The sequence below is a fragment of the Temnothorax longispinosus genome, chromosome 2 (genome assembly GCF_030848805.1).
Source record: "Temnothorax longispinosus isolate EJ_2023e chromosome 2, Tlon_JGU_v1, whole genome shotgun sequence".
Taxonomy (NCBI): Eukaryota; Metazoa; Arthropoda; class Insecta; order Hymenoptera; family Formicidae; genus Temnothorax; species Temnothorax longispinosus.
In genome coordinates this window covers 1,411,811-1,433,471 of record NC_092359.1, presented here as the reverse complement: position 1 = coordinate 1,433,471, position 21,661 = coordinate 1,411,811, and the positions used below count along the sequence as shown (strand labels likewise).

At 44.1% G+C, this 21,661-nt stretch overlaps 1 protein-coding gene across 3 annotated transcripts; it reads left to right on the top strand.

Moving 5' to 3' along the window:
- The first annotated feature begins 6,307 nt into the window (after window positions 1–6,307).
- On the top strand, window positions 6,308–21,033 carry Rdga (retinal degeneration A). 3 transcript variants are annotated; one of them, XM_071797915.1, is made up of 12 exons: window positions 6,315–8,117; window positions 8,782–10,128; window positions 11,888–12,050; window positions 12,166–12,845; window positions 12,962–13,356; window positions 13,897–14,279; window positions 14,499–14,814; window positions 14,899–15,091; window positions 15,171–15,497; window positions 15,900–16,172; window positions 16,338–16,501; window positions 16,671–21,033. In XM_071797915.1, exons 2-12 carry the CDS (start codon window positions 9,125–9,127, stop codon window positions 16,718–16,720), a joined length of 3,948 nt encoding a protein of 1,315 aa, XP_071654016.1. In that variant the 5' UTR covers window positions 6,315–8,117; window positions 8,782–9,124; the 3' UTR covers window positions 16,721–21,033. The 3 variants fall into 3 exon arrangements, with proteins under 3 accessions (XP_071654018.1, XP_071654016.1, XP_071654015.1); XM_071797914.1 differs by having other exon boundaries at window positions 6,315–10,128; XM_071797917.1 differs by lacking the exon at window positions 15,171–15,497 and having other exon boundaries at window positions 6,308–10,128.
- The last annotated feature ends 628 nt before the right edge of the window (window positions 21,034–21,661 follow it).

Here is a 21,661-nt window from a genome sequence, read left to right as displayed (position 1 = left end):
GTAAATTTTCAATTTTAAAACGCAATTAATCTAAAATCGCAAGTTTACCGTCGAGTTTAGAGAGTTTTCTCGAGAGATCTGACTCGTAGCATCGCATCCTCGTGACAAACGCACCGCTCAAACAGTTATTGTTTGTCCCGCTCGAGCCGAGAGGTTCGCTACGTTTGCTACTTTCGCGTAAGTGGAAATAGTCTCTCGGAAATAGCGGCGACGCGACGCGTGCGAAGGAGCCAGAGTGCGGTGCCAGAAAAGAGGAAAAAAGACGCGCCATCGGAAATAGATTCTCGCGCGCGGGCCCGTCCGACAACCTCGCAAGACTGCATCGCGAGTCTAAAGCCCGGTCTACATATAGGCAGTTCGCAAAACGCAAGACACACGCACAGTCTACATGTCAATCTAATCTCTATACACAGAGAAGTGTGGCCTATGTAGACCGGGCTTAACGGAGGACGGACGTCACGACGACGAGATCCGCCGCGATTAGAATCGCAAGTGACTTCGCAGCTCGCGGATGAGAACAATGGTACGGTGGCGCGAGGACAGGATGAGACGAATGACGCGCTAGCGATAGAGTCGACCCGCCAGTCCTGCCCGATGATTAATTGCTCGCTCGACCAGGCGCAGCTAAGTCCGCTCAAGTTGCGGCAGTTAGGAAATAGTCGTCACGCCGCACTAACGACCCGTTACTTGAGAAGTTTATTCTGGAAAGGGGGAATAGAGAGGGAAGAGGGCGAACGAATAATTGCGACGATTTATGGGAGAAACGGGTCAAAACCATGTAAAAAGCAAAATCAAAGATTGGAGAGAATCCAACGCGTTCAAAAAGCGAGGAAATAGGTTCGATGTATATATTTACACGCGTACATTTTTTACTTCTCAATTTCGAATTAATCTCTAAAGTTTAGCCTTGATCGTAGCGCGCGTCGTTTAGAGTCACTCATCGCTTCGTTCGCGAGGAAGCAGCCTCGATCGCCTCGACGGTCGCTCAAGCCCATCACTAGCGACGTATCGTCATTTCCCTCTGGCTTGACCACCGTCCTCTTCTTTCGTCTGGACCCTCTTTCCACGTCCGTTACACTTCGCTTCGTCGCGAGCCTCTGGTCGTCTCGGTCACAACTATTTATAATGGCAGGCCGCGGAGTGCGTCCTCCTCGGGATCTTCGCCGCGGTCCTACCGCGGTCCGGAGAACGTTCATCCTCGAGTGTACGAGCGGTATCACCGGAGGCGTCCGTCTAGCTGTGGTCTCGCGAAATTTCACGGTCACCCGATCGCCGCCGGTCGAGGTATAATAACGGGACAGTCAACCTTCGGCTCGGCGCGCGTTGCGTCGCGCGGCGTTTCAACAAAGTAGTGTTAACTGGGGAGAGTCGTCGCGTCAAACGTCGTCGTAGGCGCTAACGAATACCTAGTGCCGTCGAGGGTTTTTCCTCTGGAATTTTTTCCAGACCGGAGAACGGTCCATCGAGATCCCGTTATGTCGAACCGATCGAGATAACAAGGCGGACGACAGTCGTTCCCGTCCCGACGTCCCGCTTGTTTCCGCATTTCTCCGCGTGTTGACGAGGTATATTGACTTTATACTAATAACTAACAAATCGTCGTCGAGTATCGACGATACTCTCGTTGGAGTGCACGTCTTCCGAAGAGGTTTCGATTACTGATCGCGGATCTGCGAATCCCGATCGAGAGTGTCAGTGATTAAGTGATCACCTAGGTGGATTCGATCACTTTTGGAGTGGCCGAAGTTATCAATAAGAATAGACCTCATTTTCGTGATTACACACTCCGATTGCGAATCACATTCTGTGTCAACGAAGCTGAGTTGTCACAGAGCGTCGACGTAGATACTCGTTAATTGTTCCGACCGATTGCGCCGGCATTGCTCGAAATAAGATGCGAGCGCGAGTCGGCGCGAGCGATCGGCACACGTGCGCGTACACCTGACGATCCATCACGGACGATCGATTGCCGATCGCCGTCGGATCCGTCGCGCGACTATGCAAGTGTTCGTAGCTGACGGTCGCGTCTTCGCGAGAACATATCGCTCATTGTGACGTCGATCGCGAGGCGGTTACGCGATCCCTCACCTACGCGGTGCCGGCTATGCCGGTCACGAAGACGGGAAACGGAGGAACGCCGGCGTGCTGCTGACCGCGGCCCGTCGCTACGGGAGAGCCGCTTTTTCAATGAGGTAAGCAACAATCGACCTCGTTTTCTGCAGGAAGAGATCGATACAACCCAATCGGCCTTTACTCACGGCATAACTGGCACAAGATTGAGATGCGCAGGAATATAAGTACGACTGCACCGAGATTTGACGCAGCGAGATATATCTCTCGGCGCTCTCCGTTCACGATCGAGTTATCAGTATGAATGGATAGATAAGCTTACGGAAGATTACGATAAAGCTGGCGAGTTTTATAGGTGCATAAAATGTATAAGTTGAATCTCCAGCGTCGATATAAGTACCGCGTACCGCGAAGGAAACAAAATTAAATAAAAACTTCACATTTCAACATGTCCTTATCCTAGATATGGTTTTTATTTAGAACTAGGTTTTAGTGTTATCTGTTACTTTTAAATGGAATAGTATATAGATATAGAGGAAAAAGAGTAGATAGAGAAAAAAGAGTAGATAAAGGAAAAACGAGGCTACGGCGTTCAACAGCAACGGAGCTGCAAAAATGATTAAAAACCGTCGATCAATATCTGTTCGAATTCCAGTCTGTGTACACAAAGCTGAATTAAATTAAATTAATACAATGCATTGAGATGCAATCGCGTACTCGAGAGCAATGTATATTAAAAATAATCTAATTATAGACTCTTTGTAAACTACATTAATTCAGATTTCCTCGCTTGTTTTTCTTTGGTGTCACTCTATTTTTCATCGCGCACCCGCGTGACTTAATAATACGCCACGTATGGATAAAACGATAATCCCATTATGGCATTATGGAAAATAGAATTGCGACTTTGCGAGTCTTCGGAAGCCGTAATATGCTCCGACGACATCCCGAATTGTTTCGCGTAAGTCAGTCATGAGAGATCGAGTGTGATGGAACCGCAGAACTTGATCAAGCGAATGTTTCTCCGTCGCTTTGCTGACAGAGAACACGTTGGGGAAGATCTCTTTCGTCGTTCTTTCGTTTAATTTCCGGAGTTTCGTAATTGGATTTATTCGATACGCGAAGATATGGCGGAAGAGGGGGAGGAGAGCAAACAGGAGGCGGAGAGATGCGAAGAGGACGACACGATCGAAGAAGGGTGAGGATAGCGAATATGTTTCATGACGTAATTTATCTTTCATACGTAAAGAGTGACACATTCGTTTCGGCGCACAAACTATATCCTAAATTGTACATACATGCCGGACAAAAAGAAATGGCAAGGAGATCATATTTTTTGTTGCTTGATATAATCCCTTATATCGCCGACGAAGATATATCTGTTTCCGAGTAGTTTCCGTAGCTATAAATAAACTCTCTCTAGTCTCTACGGATACGTTTTTATTGGTTTATAGACAGCGGGGAGTCGCGTTCTTCTTCTTTAGACGAACTCCTACCGGAGCGATTCTTTGCCTAAGGTATAACAATAAACGTTCCCTTTAAGTGAGGGTAACGGAGACGAGAGTGAAAAGAAAATGTAACTAAACCCCGAAAGGGGCTCTCCTCGCGAATTAAAACTTACATCATATTACAAGCAGCAAAACCACGTGAACGCGAAACCGGTTACTGCCCGCCGCATTGTGATACAGCATCGTTCATTATTTTCATTAACAACGACGATAGCGCGTACGGCACTCGTCGACGAGGCCGAAAAAGCACGATGAACTGTTAGCAACTGGATTCACGGCCGCGATATAATTTGCGATTTGCCCAACTGATTTCGATGCCTAGTTAATAAACTCCTGGTAAGACGAGCGCGCGAGAAGCTCTCGTTCGTAATGCGGTTCGTGAATGGGATTGTAGCTCTCGCTCTCACTGTCATCATAGAAGGACAAACCCGTGACAAAACGCGAAGGAGACGATGCCTAGACCGTAATCCGGTCTCGATTGTTTTCGGTCGCGGACGCGCGTTTTGTATTACGCGAGCAAAGTTTTAAGAGTGCAGTCGCCGGGTAAACGTGTGTATTTTCGTGCACGAGGTACGTGTAACGAGGTACGGTAGTTAAGCCTGAATTAGGCATGCTGGAGAACAATGGGCAATTAAATTGTGCGAGGAGGGAGAGAAAATATTTGCTTAATGCGTCATACCGAAAGATATAGCAACGTTTTGCATAATAGAGATGTCAAGAGGAAAGAAAGATATTTACAATATAATTTTACTTTTTAACCGTAATATGTATCGACGATGGTTCTTTTGACAACCTGAACTACTAGATTTTTTTGTCAAAATTTCGAAAAAGTTATTGTTAATGTTGACGAACGCGTTATTAACGGCGATTTTGTTAAATTGTTTTTTTTATTCAGATTTTGAAGAAGTTTGCTTAAGAGATTGCTAAATTATGTATATATTTATGTATATTTCTTAAATTATAGTTTATAAATTTGCAGTTCATCACTTTCTGTTGCTTATAAGACAAGGATTATCGGCTATAATTCAGCAGCAATGAAATAAAAGATAGAGATTTTCCAATGAGCTCGTTACAGCGCTCATTAAAGTTATATTAGAGACCTATAATTAATATGAGACACGGAGGCGTCTTTTTTGCAGCGTTCTCTTATTCGTCTTATACGTTTCGTAACGTGAGTTAATTGCGGAAGTGATCTTGAAAAATAACCCTTTATTAAACGTCGCGCGTCTTACGAAACCGACAGTATTACGCTTTTGTTGGGTCGTTCGTCTCCCACGGAATCGGATATCGCGCATCATATAACGCGATGATTAGAAGCTAATTCGCTGGACGTTACGAGTATACAAATGTATTTCGTTCAGAAATACAAGAATGATACGAGTGACATCAACGACGACGGCAGGCAGCTGGAACTCGTGGGTGATATACTGGTCGGTGATGTACGTACGCTCGTTGCTGGAAAAGTGGCGTACCAGGTGTTATTACACGAAGATGACATAATTCGCAGTTGCGAAAGAGATTAGCGGGAACGGGAGTGCGGGGGGGAGCGACAATCGTGCTACAATTGTTCCCGCAATTGTTTTCTTTCCTTCCTCTCCTCCGTGTCAGTCGCGTGCACCAAGGTGGAAATCGCGTGCGGAGAGACCGATCGCGAGGATGGGCGTCCGTTGGCTGTGTTGCTTGATACCGAAACCATCGGAGACCGGCGAGGTGGTCACGATAAGATTCACGTGAGTTCCCCGGTCCATGTGGATCCGCGACGTTATTCTCTCACGATCAATCTAGAACAGTCATTTTTCGTTGCGACGGAACAACTTCGCTTACGCGACTGCGATCGCGCGATTTCCTACGCAAAATCTATGATTCAGAAATTACGTTTTCCTTGTTTTATAAGGTGTTGTTACGTGATCGGGACTTGCTAGCCGTTCCGTTAGGCTCATTATAAATAGAACTTGTTACAAGGCGGTAAAAATCTTCCATTAAACTCCACACCTGAACCTTTAACTTGAAACGTTCTCCGTTGAGAGCCTCTTCAAAGATATTGGTTACCACGATTCGCCTCTTTTAGCTTGGAAGGAAAAAAATGCTGACGACTTATAAGGCCGTGACATTCTGTATAAAGCGATTCTCCGCACCGCACGCCACATTTTAACGCGGAAATAACGCTTTCAATCATAGATTTCGTTTCAACTTGAAACTCGAATGTTTCTATCTAGACTAGAAGTAGAGAATTTGTTCGAATGCCGATATGCGAACCTTACTTTACCCCGCCAATATATATAATGAGTACATTTACACAATCACATACAGATAAGCATAACGCCTGAAGAACACTTCGAATTAATAAACAACACTCCACGGATGATCCGGCTACAAATTCCTTTACACTGAGCTGTCGATCCGGTGTGCCGGTCGGTTCTTTAGCGGGAGAGCGCGTGTCGAAGGTGAGACGGCTATAAGAGAATGGCTGAGAGAATATTCCGTCGCTCGTAGACGTGTTACGCTCTTCCTCGTGTGCTGACCGTATTCCACCATCTGGGCGTTTCTCGTGTGCATTGTAGGTTGCTCGAGCTGGCCCCGAAGCTAGGACAACGGGTGCGTTTCGCGGAGGGCACGAACTTAAGATGCCGCGAAGACCCTATACCGTCCGGTTCGGAGATAAGGTCAGCAGTTATCTAACTACGGAACTTGCGGAGCGATCTCTCTCTTTTTAGACCAAAGACTCAATTATTTGTACGAAAGTGAACGGAAATTAAAAAGATTCAGTCCGATATATATATATATTTTTTTAACAAGATCACCGCGCGATTTCAAATTAAAGAATCGCACACTTTGACACTTTGATGACACCGGATTGTTATCGACCTGACTGTGTTGCGATGTTTTTAATTTGCAACCTACATCGCACCCGCGTCTCCCCGCGGCAGATACGTTGAGGTCACGTGCCGAACGCGCGAAATCCACCGTGAATACGAGAAGTTATTAACGCAGCGGCGATTCCGGACTGATATTTGAAGACGTCGGAGAGAAAGAGAAGCGTTCGATAGTGGATGTAAATTTTGCTTTGTGATGTTTACTTTACGATAGTTTATTTTATAATGGGAAAGCTATGCGAGTGGAAATGGTACTTGGTTTTCTTTGAAGACGAAAGGGAAAAAGAGAGAGAGACAGAGATTCAAACTATATATCAATAATAAATTCCCATTAAATTCATATTTTCAAACGAACAAACAAAATGTTACGAAACACGATATTCGTATTATATATCTCGAATATCCAAATAATACAAACGCCATTAACACCGCTCGATGACTACCGGTCTCGTATAGACCCTCTCTCTTTCTCTCTCTCTATTTCTATCTCTCTCTCTCTGTTTTTTTTTTACTGTATGAACCTCGATTCCTGGCCAATACGCTTTATATTATTGCGCGCATGATCATGACACCTTTGCGAGAGGTGATCCGTCGCGGAGGGCGCATGAGCGGACCCCGACGATGGGGAGGAACGGAGGAGGACGGGGGCGCACACGTACAGCCGCCCGCGTTCTCGCTCACCCCTTTCGACATCGGTCATCGACGAGCCCTGGCTTGCGTTAGTCCGACCGGCAAACTCGCCGCGCCGCGTCGTGTCGTGTCGTGTCGTCGTCGCCGTCGCCGTCGCCGTCGCCCAATTTGAGATCGCACCACCATACGTTTGTCTCGCGGGTCGCGAAAAAACGCGACTCGTATGAAGAGAGGACTCGAGAGACCGTCCGGGATGCGTGAACTCCGGAAGGGGATGCGAGCGAGGAACGAAAAATTCGGAGGGAGAGGACCACGTTGAATTCATCCCTCGCGCGACGAGGCGTTCGGCTCGTGGACGGTGCGTAGGTGCTCCTTATTCGAAAGAAACTGTGCTTCCTGAAAAAGGAAGAGAGAGAGAGAGAGAGAGAGAGAGAGAGAGAAAAGAAAGAGAGCTAGAGAGAGGAGAGAGGGAGAGAAAGGAAGAAAGGAAGAGACGAATCTAGAGGATGACGAGAGTGGAGCGGTGCACGAGCTTTCGTGGAATGTGCTCTATCATTGATCAAGCGTATGGATCGACCGACGTGGCGAAGGTCGTTCGGAACACCGAACAGCCTCGGTGAATATTCCGTCGACGTGCTCTTAGCATCGAACGATCGTCCGTCCCGAAAGAATTCGTGGAGTTTTGGTCTTCGTTATCGTTGACGTTCGATCGATCGTCGATATTCTCAACGAGGAACGCTTATCATCGACGAGCGCGGAAGCATCTTCAAAGACGGCTCCGGCTGACTGGAACATCCCGTGATGGTGACAATGAGAATCAATCGATCTCCGATCACGGAATTATCGAGGCACGATTTCGCCTCGTGCCGCGGCAGTAAGGCTCACGACTTCATCGTATCGGCGACCTCGATTATCACGCGTCACCGTGAAAATAAATTCCGGTGCTGGAAAACTCGATCGATGGTGCCAGTCACTCAAGAGGAGAGAGCCGCGCCGTGAGGGGCGGTAGCGAGGAAAGAAAAGGGGAGATAGAAAGGTAGAGAGAGAGAAACAGAGAGAAAGAGAGAGAGAGAGAGAGAGAGTGTGTATGTGTGTAAGAGAGAAAGAGAGTGATTGCGAGAGTGGATGCGAGGGTGGACAAACGCAGAAAGCGAACAAATGACGGATGAAAGTTCGCCCACGTCGATTAATCACCGAGTCGAGTTTGCCGGGATCATTCTCGCCGAATGTAACGAGATAATTTTCATTGTAATTCACGCGCCGCTGGTTGTCGCGCACCTGTCATTTCAACATTTGATATTTCGAGCCGAACACGCGAAGCCTCACGTAAAGCTTCTCGCTGCGATGCTGGAAAATGACCGAGAGCGGTCATTCCGAATTTCGTTCCCACGTAATTTCGAAGCAATCTCGAAATACACGAAAGCGGCGAGCAAATATTTCGAGCAACATCGACTGTCAACGAACCAAAATCGACCATACGTTTCTACACACGCGACTCCAGGTCGCTTTAAAATAAAGCTCTTCATACGTGAAGAGATCGTGCCGGACTTTGAGAAACAGCTGTAAACTCCAGCCTGTATATTTCTCCTGTCCTTCCCTCGTGGCCCGAGTGGTCTCTCGATATTGCTTTTCCATTGTGGTCTGACGTTTGACATCCATTATACAAACAGTTTACGAGTATTTACCTTTGAAAACTCCAGAATTTCAGTGTAACGTTGGCGGCGAAGGTACTTAGAATGGGCTGCAAATCGGCAGCTAAGTCCAAGCCGAAAAAAGAGACGGTCGCATCGTCGTCGTCGTCGTCATCGTCAGCGTTATCCTTCTCGAGATATAATCAGACGACCCAGTCGTCGGTCAAGCGGAAGACGATCCAGGAACAGGGAGCGGAACACGGCGGCAAATCCAGCCTCGGGGACGAGGAAGAGAGCGAGGAAAGCAACACGGCCGCTCGTGTCTCGTCCGAGAAGTTATTTTCGTTGAGGGAGAGCAGCGAAACGTCCGGGATTGCGGACGACAGCATCGCCAGGTAGCTATCAAGCGACGATGCAGAAGTTGCGCTCGACCTTCAAAAGGTCGCGCACTCCAACGGGGGCGGAAATGAAATCCCAATCTAGCCTCGAGGTGCCCAAGCAGATCAGGTCGGCCTCCTTCGACGAGATACAGTTGCAGACGAGGCAGGACCTTACCTCCTCGTCGTCCTCCACGTGTTCCCCGGCGAGATCTCAAGACTCCATACGCGGCAGAAGGGGCTCCTCGACCCTGAAGGTGCCGCAGCTGACCGGTCAGCGTTCCAAGAGCTTCGACGCGTATTCCGGCTCGGCCGCGAGCCAGCAACTCCCGGCAGGTGGAATCGAGCGACCGGAAACGCCGATCATCCAAGTCTCCGGATGCTACCACTGTGCTTGCGTCGAGGAGTACCGGAGCCTCTGGCTGGCCGAGGATATCGCCAAGGACGAGGCCGACGCCGGCGAGATCGAGACCGATAGCACGGATCAGTCCGAGAACGAGTCGGACCGCGAGGATGAGACTGGCAAGAGAGATGGCAGCCCGGAGATCCGGGTCACTCTGACGTCCGACAATGACCAGGGCGAGTCGTCGCGGTACGTCCCACCCGAAGATACGCCTGCCGGGCCGGACTCCGAGGTCAGGCCAGAGTTCCCGGAGAGGCAGCGCAGGCTGTCCAGGCAGGAGGCCTTGACCACCTTCCCCCTGGAGCATCTGCCCGCTCTCGTGTCAGCCGCAACTGCTTCGTCGGAAGCGGACGACGACGACGACGATGAGGAGAACGAGCCCGTCGAGCCGCCGTCCGGGTCCAATTTCGTCGTGCGTGACATTTTTCTGACCGTGCCGGAGCTGAAGCGGGACCGCGCCGCTTCCGTGGATTCGTGTTTCAATAACAATAAGAACGGCGGCGCAGCCAATGCGGACTCGTTGGCGGTGCCGCAGCAGAGCATCAGGTCGAAGAGCGTCGACATCGTGCTGCCGACGGACGCGAGGACGAGGTACACGGCGCTGCTACCTGGGAAGGAGCCGCGACCTTCGATAGGGTGGGTACGTCTGATTAGATGGAGCTGCGACCCCCTCGGAGTGTTCTTTTGTTCTGAGCACATCGTGCAACGCGATTTTGGATTGCGTTGACGAGCACATTTCCTAAGTTGGACATTTTAATTTTGTTGCGCGATTTTTAGCACTTAAACTTGATTTATTTATTGTCAAATTTAGGATGCATAAGCAGTCATCTGTCGCAAATAATATCGCTTGTCGTCGTCGTTTATTTTCTCTTTTTTTTACTGTAGCATTTAAATTAAATTTTAGCTATCGCGTGATGCATGAATTAAACCGTATAAAATTATTTTATATTTAAATTTTTGTAATATAATTTTGTGATGAAATTATGCACCTTGAATATAATATAGATTTAATCTTGCTGTTAGAAAAGATGGTAGAAGCATCGAATTTTTTGGAATAAAAAATGGGCATACCTAGATACATTAAATTTCTTTCATAAAATGTGAAAATTTATAATCTATACCTATAATATTGATTTGTATGAATGAAAATGACTCGTGATTGAAATCACATTTCTAATTATGTTAGATAATTTATATTTCTACCATCTTTTTTATTAATTCTTTGTTTATTATACCTATTTATATTTTTACTTTAAACTTCTTGTACTCTGTATGTATAAAATTATTTTGACTAAAATATACCTTTAGTTAGTTTAGTTTAAAACGAAAAAATCTAAATATTTTTTCTACGTTGCAAACATTTTCCTGTTTCACACATATTGCAACACATATGTAAAATAAACACAAAAATATATGGTATATAACGTTATAAATAGAACACTCTATCCTGAATTCTGACGCGACTTATAGATCATCTAAAGTGGGTTTAAAAAAATAAGCAGGGAAAGACTTTTATTATCGCGTTGCTATTTCCGTCTCTTGCCAGTATTTACGATTCTACTTGAAACTCTTGAAAGGGGAATAGCGCATATAGCGTTACTTCTTGTAAATTATTATTTCGGACATTTCCATAACATTTCCATAAGTTGGAAAAATGTAACACTGAGTATCTCCGAAAAAGCTATGTTTATGTATTAAAAACGAAGCCAAAGTAATCTCTCTCTCTCTCTCTCTCTCTCTCTGTTATCGCGGAGAATTAAATATTTAAAGGATATCGATCAAAGAGCTATAAGCGGAGTGTCGCACGCACCTTTCGTGCGACATGATTATTATCATTATTTATTTATTACTACGCATATTAAGATATTCCACATCAAAAAGGCTCGCACCTAAAAAGCTGTGATCGTTAAGTTTTTGTATTCTAATTTCGGATGAGTGTTTTATATACCACGGCAGAGAAAGGTGAACATCAATTATTCAACACAGCTTAAATTTTTGAGGACATTCTTACTATTTCAAAGATACGACATGATTTCGTGCCCGCGTTTGTGGGTCCTTATAAAAGAAGCACGTGCAAGGGGAATTTTAATTATGTATAAGATGATATGTATGCTTTCCCCATCTCTTCTGTTATCATTTCTTATTTCAGTATGAATTTTACATGTAAATACAAAATTACGTTTGGCAGACATTTTATGGCAAATAAATTGTGACATCGTCAGACGTAAAAATTAAATTATTTTTCTTCGCGATAATTTTTTAATTTGACAATAGTATATATACATATATATATAAAACAGTTAAAATAGATATTTTTTAACTGTTATATATAATAGTTAATGGGAATTAATTAAGTCGAAAGAAGTTTTATGAGCGTTTAATGCGATGATTTTAGAGGGAGAGAGGATAGTAGAGAAGATAGCAGAGAAGGAGGTGGCTCGAGCGGTCATCGTGAACCTCGGTCGACTCCAGATTGGGGTCCAAATGCGATTAATGGGGAACATCTTTGGGTACCAACCGCTACGTCCGGTGACTTCTGTTACGTCAATGACTGTTCCGTAAGTCTCAACGATAATACGGAGAATGAAAGGATGCTTTTAAGAACAAGAGACGCATCAGAGATTTTGATCAATCGGATCATTATACGTGTCTTTTCTTCCTTCTCCCTTTCAGAAACACGGACCCCGGTTGAAATGTCCGGCTTGTCGCGTAGTGGCTCACGCCTGCTGCGTCGGAAATTTAGAGTTCGCCTGCAAGTCGAGTTTTCGCGATGTAGGGGTGCGTCAGTATCGCGAGCAAACGACAACCCATCATCATTGGGTCCACCGACGATCGCAGAAAGGCAAGTGCGCCAACTGCGGCAAGTCGTTCCAATCAAAGCTCAGCTTTAGCTCCAGGGAGATCGTGGCGGTGAGCTGCAGCTGGTGCAAGGCCGCTTACCACAACAGGGAGACGTGCTTCAACGTACAGAAAATAGGCGAGATGTGCGAATTGGGCACTCACGCATCGATCGTAGTACCGCCGTCGTGGATCGTGAAACTCCCTCGTAAAGGTAGCTTCAAGAGTAGCCTGAGAAGATCACCCAGAAGGAAGAAATCCGGCGATGGCTCATCTTACCGCCGGAAAAACAAAGAAAAGGAGAAGGAGGAGAAGGAGAAAGAAAAGGGAAAGGAAAAGGATCAGGGAGAGTTGTGGGTCGTTAAGCCCATACCCTCGGCTACCGTAAAGCCGGTGTTGGTTTTTATAAATCCAAAGTCCGGCGGTAATCAGGGAGCGAAATTGCTGCAAAAGTTTCAGTGGCTGCTCAATCCAAGACAGGTTTTCGATCTGACGCAGGGTGGTCCAAGAATGGGGTGAGTAAAAATACATCTCAACGACTGGCAAGGATGACGCACGATACAGGGAGAAAGAAAAGACTGAGTCAACAAAATCAAATCAAGTTAACTAAACAAAAATATTGATCTTGCAGATTGGAACTCTTCAAGAAGGTCCCTAATTTGCGCGTATTGGCATGCGGCGGCGACGGTACGGTCGGTTGGGTCCTATCGATTCTGGATCAAATCGGTGCTTATCCAGCGCCAGCGGTCGGGGTACTTCCTCTGGGCACCGGAAACGATCTAGCGAGAGCGTTGGGATGGGGCGGCGGTTACAAGGATGAGCCAATCAGCAAGATCTTAACAAGCATAAGTGACAGCGAGACCACCCTGTTGGACAGATGGCAATTGCAAGTCGAGAGGAACCCCGATGCCAAGAACGACGACGATGGTGGCAAGGGCAAGGAAAGCCTGCCGCTCAATGTTGTTAACAATTACTTCTCCCTCGGTGTAGACGCTCACATCGCCCTCGAGTTTCACGAAGCACGAGGTGAGATCAAAACTCCAAATTTTTATTCGCACTATACCGATTATATTATTATGCCGAAAGTATCAAGTCAATATATAGCAGTTGTCCTAGTTCGGGCAGGAAATCGATCGCATGGCCGATCAAGGTTCCGCTCTGTGATTTCGGTGAGGTCAAAACGCGATCTCGAGAGCTCTGACCTCATTTCTTCTTCTTTTGTTTGCCTCGTAATTAAGTCAGACCTTTCTTGTATGTTATACCTCGTATAAAATATACCGTTACATTTGTAGTGTTAAATTATACTCACTTTGAGTTATTTTAAACCATTCCTATAGATCGCTACTGCTTCTACTCAATATGTCATTAATTTAACTAAAACAATGTTAATTTTACTAAATCAATGGAGTTAATTAATACTGTTTTATGTTAAAATAATAAATTTCGACACACGGTAGTTAAAAATAACAAAATGTTATTTAACTCAAGGTATTTCATCCTTTAACATTTAACGGTATATACGTAAAAAAGGATTTTGTCTGATAAACCCTCTACGATTTATTGTAGAGGCTCACCCGGAGAAGTTTAACTCCAGAATGAGGAACAAATTGTTCTACGGACAGATGGGCTGCAAGGACTTGCTGCTCACAAAGTGGAAGGACCTCTCGGACTTCGTGACGTTGGAATGCGACGGTCAGGACATGACGCCGAAATTGAAAGAGCACCGAGTCCACGCTATACTGTTCTTGAATATTGCCTCTTACGGTGGCGGAACACATCCATGGAGCGCGGGAAGTGGCACTAGAGAACCGGCTATGGACGATGGCTTAATCGAGGTAGTCGGTCTGACCACCTACCAGCTACCTCTTCTGCAAGCACGTGGACACGGTACCTGCATAGTGCAATGCAGCAAAGCCAAACTGGTCACGACGAAGACTATACCGATGCAGGCAAGCTTTAACAATATGATTCTTGAACATAAAGAAAGCCGTCTTCTCTTTTTGTATAAAATATAATAAATATATTTTAATTGTTGAATATTAATCATATATTTATGGATAAGGAGAAATTTTACTATAATATAATATTTATCCTTGAAATTTTGTCATTCTCTGTTCCGATAATATTATCATTCTCTATTTAATCTATTTTTTTCTGTAATGTTATAGGTCGACGGCGAAGCTTGTCGTTTGTTACCATCTATCATAACTTTAAGTATGTTGAACAAGGCAACGATGTTAGCGAAAAGAAGGACCGCGGGAAAGTCGCACCAGCACATAGCGAGATTAGACAGGCTGAAGCTACCTATAATGAGAATAAAGATGTCAGATTACGAGGCGTACCATCACAACAAAGAGAGGTTGAAGCAAGTGGCAGAGTCGTGGCTCGCGGAACCGCTCGATCTCGATGCTACGACTGATCTGGAGAGCCTGAGGAAACTCTTGACAAAAGATTACAATATGGACTCGTGCTGTTTCCTTGACTGTGAGTGCCGCCTCTCGTGCAAATATTATCCGCAAATCCTCTCTGTGTGCGAAGAATACACAAAATGTGATTTCTGTTACTTAGCGTGCACCGCGGAAAGATTCTTCAGGATCGATCGTGGCCAAGAGCAGCTGCATTACGTGACGGATGTCGCCGACATAGATGCCGTATACATCCTCGATGAAGACGCCATGCAGCAGCAGTCCGACGGCCGAGCGGGACCAAGCCAGATTGTCGCGAGTCAGGAAGACGAAACCGCGCAGATCCGCTTGTCAAGGTACGCGAGATATTTTCATGCAGACCCAGCATCTAGATTTTTTTTTCCTTCGAAACGCATGATATGATATATGATATAGCGACGAACGTCTAAAGGAGACGCCAGCCGTGACAGAGAAGACGAATCGATCGAACGAAGATACGCGGGGACAGGAACAGCCGTCCGGGAAGATCAGGCTTTCCAGACAGCGGGAGAGCATTTCCTTCGATAAAGAATCCGAAGGTCAGAACGGCGTCAGACCGAAGAATTCGGCGAGTCGAAACTCCCTGGACGTGCCGCCGGGCGAGAACAGAAACGGCGAATCGTACCCTCATATAAGACGCGAGTCCCTGAAGCAGAACTCTCACGTCGCAATCGCTCGTGCCGAACAGTCGCAGCACCAGGACCGATCTCTCGCTTTTATCAGGTAAGGTTCTCAGAGTCTCTTATGACGTGTCGTTAATTATCCGAATGATCGAGAGAGAGAGCCAAGAAGGGTGTCTATGCGACGTTAGGAGACAGGCAACTTTAAATGAAGATCACTGGCGGCTTTCAAAGCGGGTAACGTAGACCTTTATTCCACACGAGTGCCTTTTAGACGGTGTAAAAGGTACCGCGACGACATATTATGGATTATTCTAAAGAAAAACTCAACACGAGCCGATACGTTACGTAAACCCTCATTCGACCGTGCGCTTCAATTATCTTTGCTCGGATAATTTATTCGGATAATAATTATTCCCTGTCCCGCGAACGTTGCAGAAGTAGTTTGCGTGCGGAGGGAGGAGAGACTGCCCTAATCTGGATTCCTCTGGTTTATATTTTGCAGCCCCCGCGACAGACTCTTCGGCCTGAACTCGGGAGTTCACGGATTCGCTACTGAATTACTCGAGAAGAGCTGCGATGAGATACTGAGAGCGGCGAAGATCGGCGATCTGCCGACCTTGAAGCAGCTTCATCAAAAGGGGTACTCGGTTCTGTCGATCGATGAGACTGGTCAAACGGCGCTACACCTAGCATCGAGGCACGGTCACAAGGATATTGTCAGATATCTTATTGCCTGCGCCCCACCGACAATTTTAAACATGATCGATAATGATAAGTAAGTTATCGACGATTAAAATTCACGATAAAATTGAAAACTTAATCTGAATATATTAATCGCTGAAATTTCTCCAGTCTTTCTCGTTACTTAATTTCTTTTTATTCTCGCTGCATTCTATTCATCTTGATTACGAGAGTGAAAAGTAATCTATTTCTATTTCAGAGGGCAAACCGCTTTGCATAAAGCTGCACAGAATAAACGTCGTTCCATTTGCTGTATGCTCGTAGCCGGTGGCGCGTCTTTGATGATGAAGGACCGGCATGGTAACACGCCGCATCAGCTCGCGCTGATCGCGGAGGATCACGATCTAGCTGCGTATCTGCAAAGTAAGTAATCTTTCCGATCGTAGACTTAATCTTCTCGATTCGTCAAGGTAAACTCTTTCAAGACAGTTTCTCATCAATGAAATCTCGTCTCTCTAGAGCGTTAAACACATATTTGACTCTAGGTGCACCTATCTAAGTGTATACGAATTGTAATTATGTGTGTCACCAGGTCAAGAGCACTTTCAATTAGCGACGGACGAGATGGAGAGCGATCTCTGACCTTCAGCGTTGATCGCCACGGCCTGAACCGCCCTGAACGACTGTGACGCAAGAGCCGCTGTTGTCGGCGTTCCGACGACGCTTTTTTGCGGCATTTTTTTCGTAACGTAAATCGCTACGTGATAATCCGATATCCTTCGTCTGTTTAACGTCGACGATTACGTGTTTGCCAAATGCTGACGTATTTTCTTGTCGATACTTCGAAAATTACTCTCTAGGACACAACTATCACATAATTTATCTACACATACATACACAGGACACGCGCGTACACGCGCATACATATAATACGTAACTATGTAGTTGTTTCTAATCGATAATAAGTCCTTATTTTTCTCACTCGTAAACTTGCCCGAGGCTTGTAGCTCTACTTACACTCACGTACTCGGCAAGTGGACCATAATCGGTCAGGGAGCACCTAAAATTGTTCCTAAGAACGAGCAAAAATTTATTTTTCGTACGACATTTAACGTCTCTCCGGTCCGAAATGAGACAGTCAGTTTTGTATATCTATATATAATATATATATGTGTATAAATACACTCACATTATATATTTGCGAAAGATTCTATCAATATTACAATCTCGTGCAAAATAAACAGACACAATGGGCCGGCCATCATATTTGCGCGATTAAAGAGAACGTACGACTGTTTTTGTGGAGCTCAATCCGGTGATGAAACGTTAAGTCTGTGCCAACTGACTGAGTCATGAAGGAACATTAACGATAATGCCAAACGGAGATTGACTGTCTCATGTTGGAGCATGTGCAAAAGTATATACAATATATATATACGAAACGTTCATAGTCTCCACTCGAAATGGGTGCTACAAGCGAATCGATAATCTGTTAGTTTTAATCCAGGGAAAATAGAGAATAATTTTAGTGGGAGAACCACGATGAGAACGAAGATACATTCTATAAATACCAAAATGTAAAAAGGGATCAACGTACGAACACCAATTAGTAGTTAGACGCAGTCTATCAATATTATCGTACTATTGCTATTACTATTATACTGTTACTACAATTATTTTTCTGTCGGATTGATATGTAAGATCTATGTACATATACGTGTAGAGTTTTTGAGGCGCTCATCGCTTGGATTTGCGCGTATACTATAACTAAAGAAAGGACGCCGCTCACAAGTCAATACCGATCGTGCACGCAACGATTTCTTTCTTTCGCGCGTCTTAATCGAGCCCGTTTACTTATCGATATACTTCTGTGATCCCCTAGAAACCCAATTTATATTTCTACTATACTTTGAACGTGTGTGGGTGTGACGATTTCGTACGCGGCGGCGAGTACGTCCTCTGTTTTTATCTCTTTCCTCATTATCATTCGTATACTGATGCTCAATAGTTCGTATTCGCTTCGTCCGTTGTAAAATGGAGAAATAATTCGGGAGCGAGGGGTGTATCGAATGTGATCGAACGATCGAGTTTTATCCGTAGATTTTAAATGCTAATATACTAATATGTGAGAGAGAAATGTTTGAAAAGAAAATGATAATTGTTGCGAAAGTATTCAGCTTCTTTTAACACGCGAGAGGTGACTTTTGAGAATATTTTGTTTCAATTCAATCTTTTTTTTAATTATTCCTCATCTTAAAATGAAAAATATGTACGATGTATCGAGACTATTGAGTATTAGTATCGCAGGAGTCGCGCACTCCTTTAAATCTTGCACATGAGCGATTTTCTAATTGTCCTTATCTCGCTAAGAAAATCGTCATGTTAACTCAAGTGAATGATACCACGTTTTTAGCGAGTAAAAGAGGAAAGAATTGCCGTTGTTTTATTGGCCGTTAAGTTAATAAGTTAAGTTTCACGCGAGAATGTAGATAACTTACGAAACTTTTGTGTTCGACCACAACTTAAGAAGACGGTGAGTTATTGTAACAGCGGGCGGGTTTTACTTCTTATAAGTTTCGTTAGGCCGCGATTTGTAACGGTGTAAATTACGAACATCGGTCTTTCATCGATTTTCTCTTGAGAAAAATCGACTACGCGCTCGCGGTGGAGGAGGGGCGCGATGTCTAGAACGTCCTCGCTTATCTTTACTGCTCTTTCGGAGTATTTAAGAAGAAATGCCTTTCGCGATCCGTACCTGTTGTACCATTGTATCGATAAAAAGTGAAAATTTAAAACGAGAGATTAACTTAAATAAACGTGAAAGGATCGTTGTAGAATCGTTGTAGGGATCGTTTTAGGACCGTGTAAAAGTACGTAGGGCGCACGTTATCGGGCATACGCCGTGTAATGTACATCGAGAACGGATGAGAATGCGAGTATAGCGTTAGTTTTAGTGCCCGATAACGCGAACCGGCATTGGAACCGGTGCGGTCTCGCGAGGTTCCACAACTCTCCAATTGTCGAAGTCCTGGGAGAAAAACGGGATGTGCATTTTCCATTAGACGATTGTGTCTATTCGTTGCCGCGAACGAGCGTGAAAATCGTTCTCGCGGCAATCCGAAATTTTCTTACTCGTCTTTGCGATCGTGCCGGTTTCAATTCTCGGATTAGTATTAGGCTCGAGATTAAAAAAAAAAACACACAAAAAAGAAAGAAAAGAAAGAGGGAAATTAATTGGGATTTCCCGGATATATAGCGACGCCTTTATATAGCGTCGGTGAGAGCGCTGGCTCGGCTCGCAAATCTCGATTTTAAGTTTTTAGAGCAATAAATTGACGACAATCACGATATTTCGGCATAAGCCAGCGCTCGGGCCGCGACTGACCTTCTCTCCCGTCCGTTTCCTCTCCTTGTTCCGTTTCGCCGTTTTGAAATTCGAGATTGTCTCGTCTGAACAACGAGACTCCGTGCGCACGTTCCATTTTATCGGTAGACGGATGTCGGATATACACACAAGCGACTTCGAAAAGAGTCGCACGTACTACTTAATCACGTGATTATCAAATAACAAGCATAAACTATTTGGAAAAAAAAAATTAAAAATAATATTTCAAATATAGATAATGTAAAAGAATTTCTAAATATTATATATAAAACAATAAAATTAGTTAAAATATATATAAATATCTTCTTTTCTCTTTCTTCTTCTGTCTGTATCTCTCGCTTTCTATTTCGCTTTTTACAATTTTCCAAGTTTTCTGTCGCCCTAATAATTACTTCCATAACTTCTTAAACAATACACAAATTTTAATAAATTTTCAAATCAATTACTCAGACCGATTCCTTCGTCGCTGGTGCGCATATCCAAGTTAACGTGATTTCTTAGTAAGAAAATTCTATTGGTGTGCACGGAGTCCAGATCCTTGACGTACCATTTCTCTCTGTTTCCCTTTTAAAATTTATGAGTCGAGTAGAAAATCTATAATCGATCTATCGTAATAGAATCTTGTTATTCCGTGTTCGTAATTTTAAAGTTCGTTGTACTTGATTGCACTGGACGACAGAGCGTCTCGAATGAGCCTTACTTCCATTAAACTTCTCTTTCCCATCCGTAGAAAATAAGTTTCGACTAGATGTACAAATGCATTTACATTCAGTAAGTAAATTTCCTTCGGTCCAAAATCGATTCTCGCGCGAGAATAACAATGAACGGATATTTCTGCCTCGGGTTCCATTATACAAATTACAATACCTCGAAGCTCTCGGTTACGAACGAACTTCAATGTCGTCCAGTTATATTGAAAAATGTTACGAAATATTAAATAGTATACATAGATTTGAATTCTACGGAATTTCTTAACTATTCTAGAGATTATACTCATCGAAAATGAATTCTGTCCATTCGCCTGTCAGTTCTTCCGAACGTGTGTCTCCAGATATTTTCGAGAGAGAAACAGTTTCGGTTCACCAATATATTTCCAGCCCCGTAATGATACAACAGTAGCTTTTATTTTCTACAAGAGAATGTAGGAACTGAACTTTACAGTTTTCATGTGAACACATCGATACATTTCTCAGTACGCGACACGCGCGTATTACGCGGCGCGGGGGAACGTCGTGTGCTTGTATATATATAAATTTCTAAGTCTCGTGGGAAAGGCTTGGGCGGACCAACCAATGACCATTTAATTTTATCAAAATAAACGATATCGCTGTATTATCTGTAATTTTAAATCCTATTGAACGAAACGACTCACGCTACCGGACCGTTCTTGAGACGTTTCACGAGAAACGGCGGAACGTAAGGAAGGAACTCCAAATTCCGGTAGAAGAATTTTCGCGTACGAAACTTGATTGCCGTTAGGGACGATACGTCCCGCGTAACATTACCTCCCGAAAAATTTCCGACATATCTCTATGTATTTTTAATAATAATAAGCGTATTGTTCAATTCACACGTATATGTATTGACATGCGGTTATATATACTTCCTCCCCCCCTTCGCCCTCGTCTCTTTATTCGATCGAGCCAAATTATACATGCAAAGTTTATTGATCTCAATTATATTTGACGAACAACTGAATAAACAGTTTAAAATGCCTTAGGACTACAGATTAGAAACCCATGTTTCTTGTCGAGATTAAATAAATATAAATAAATATCTTTTATTTAAATAAATAAATATAAATAAATATCCTTTATAGTACCTAGTATGTAAAAATATTTGCTTTTGTTAGAGATCTGGTTTAACGTCTGGTAACGCCTATTTGCAAATCATCCCGTATCTTCATCTTCATCGGGAATTATTACGAAAGCTATTTATTTACGAGCTTTATTAATCTAAATTATATTTGACAAATAAACATATCTGACGACTAAATAAATAAAAAGTTTAAACTCACCTCAGAATTGTACAGAGTGAGAGTCTACGTTTTTCAGCAAGATTAAATGTGAATATACAAATGCATATCTTTTAATAGCTAGCATTTAACAATAATTAAAAACTATTTGCTCTTGTCAGAGATCTGGTGCTACTTGCAAATGATCTATCTTCATCTTCATCGGTTTAATTGGGAACGATTA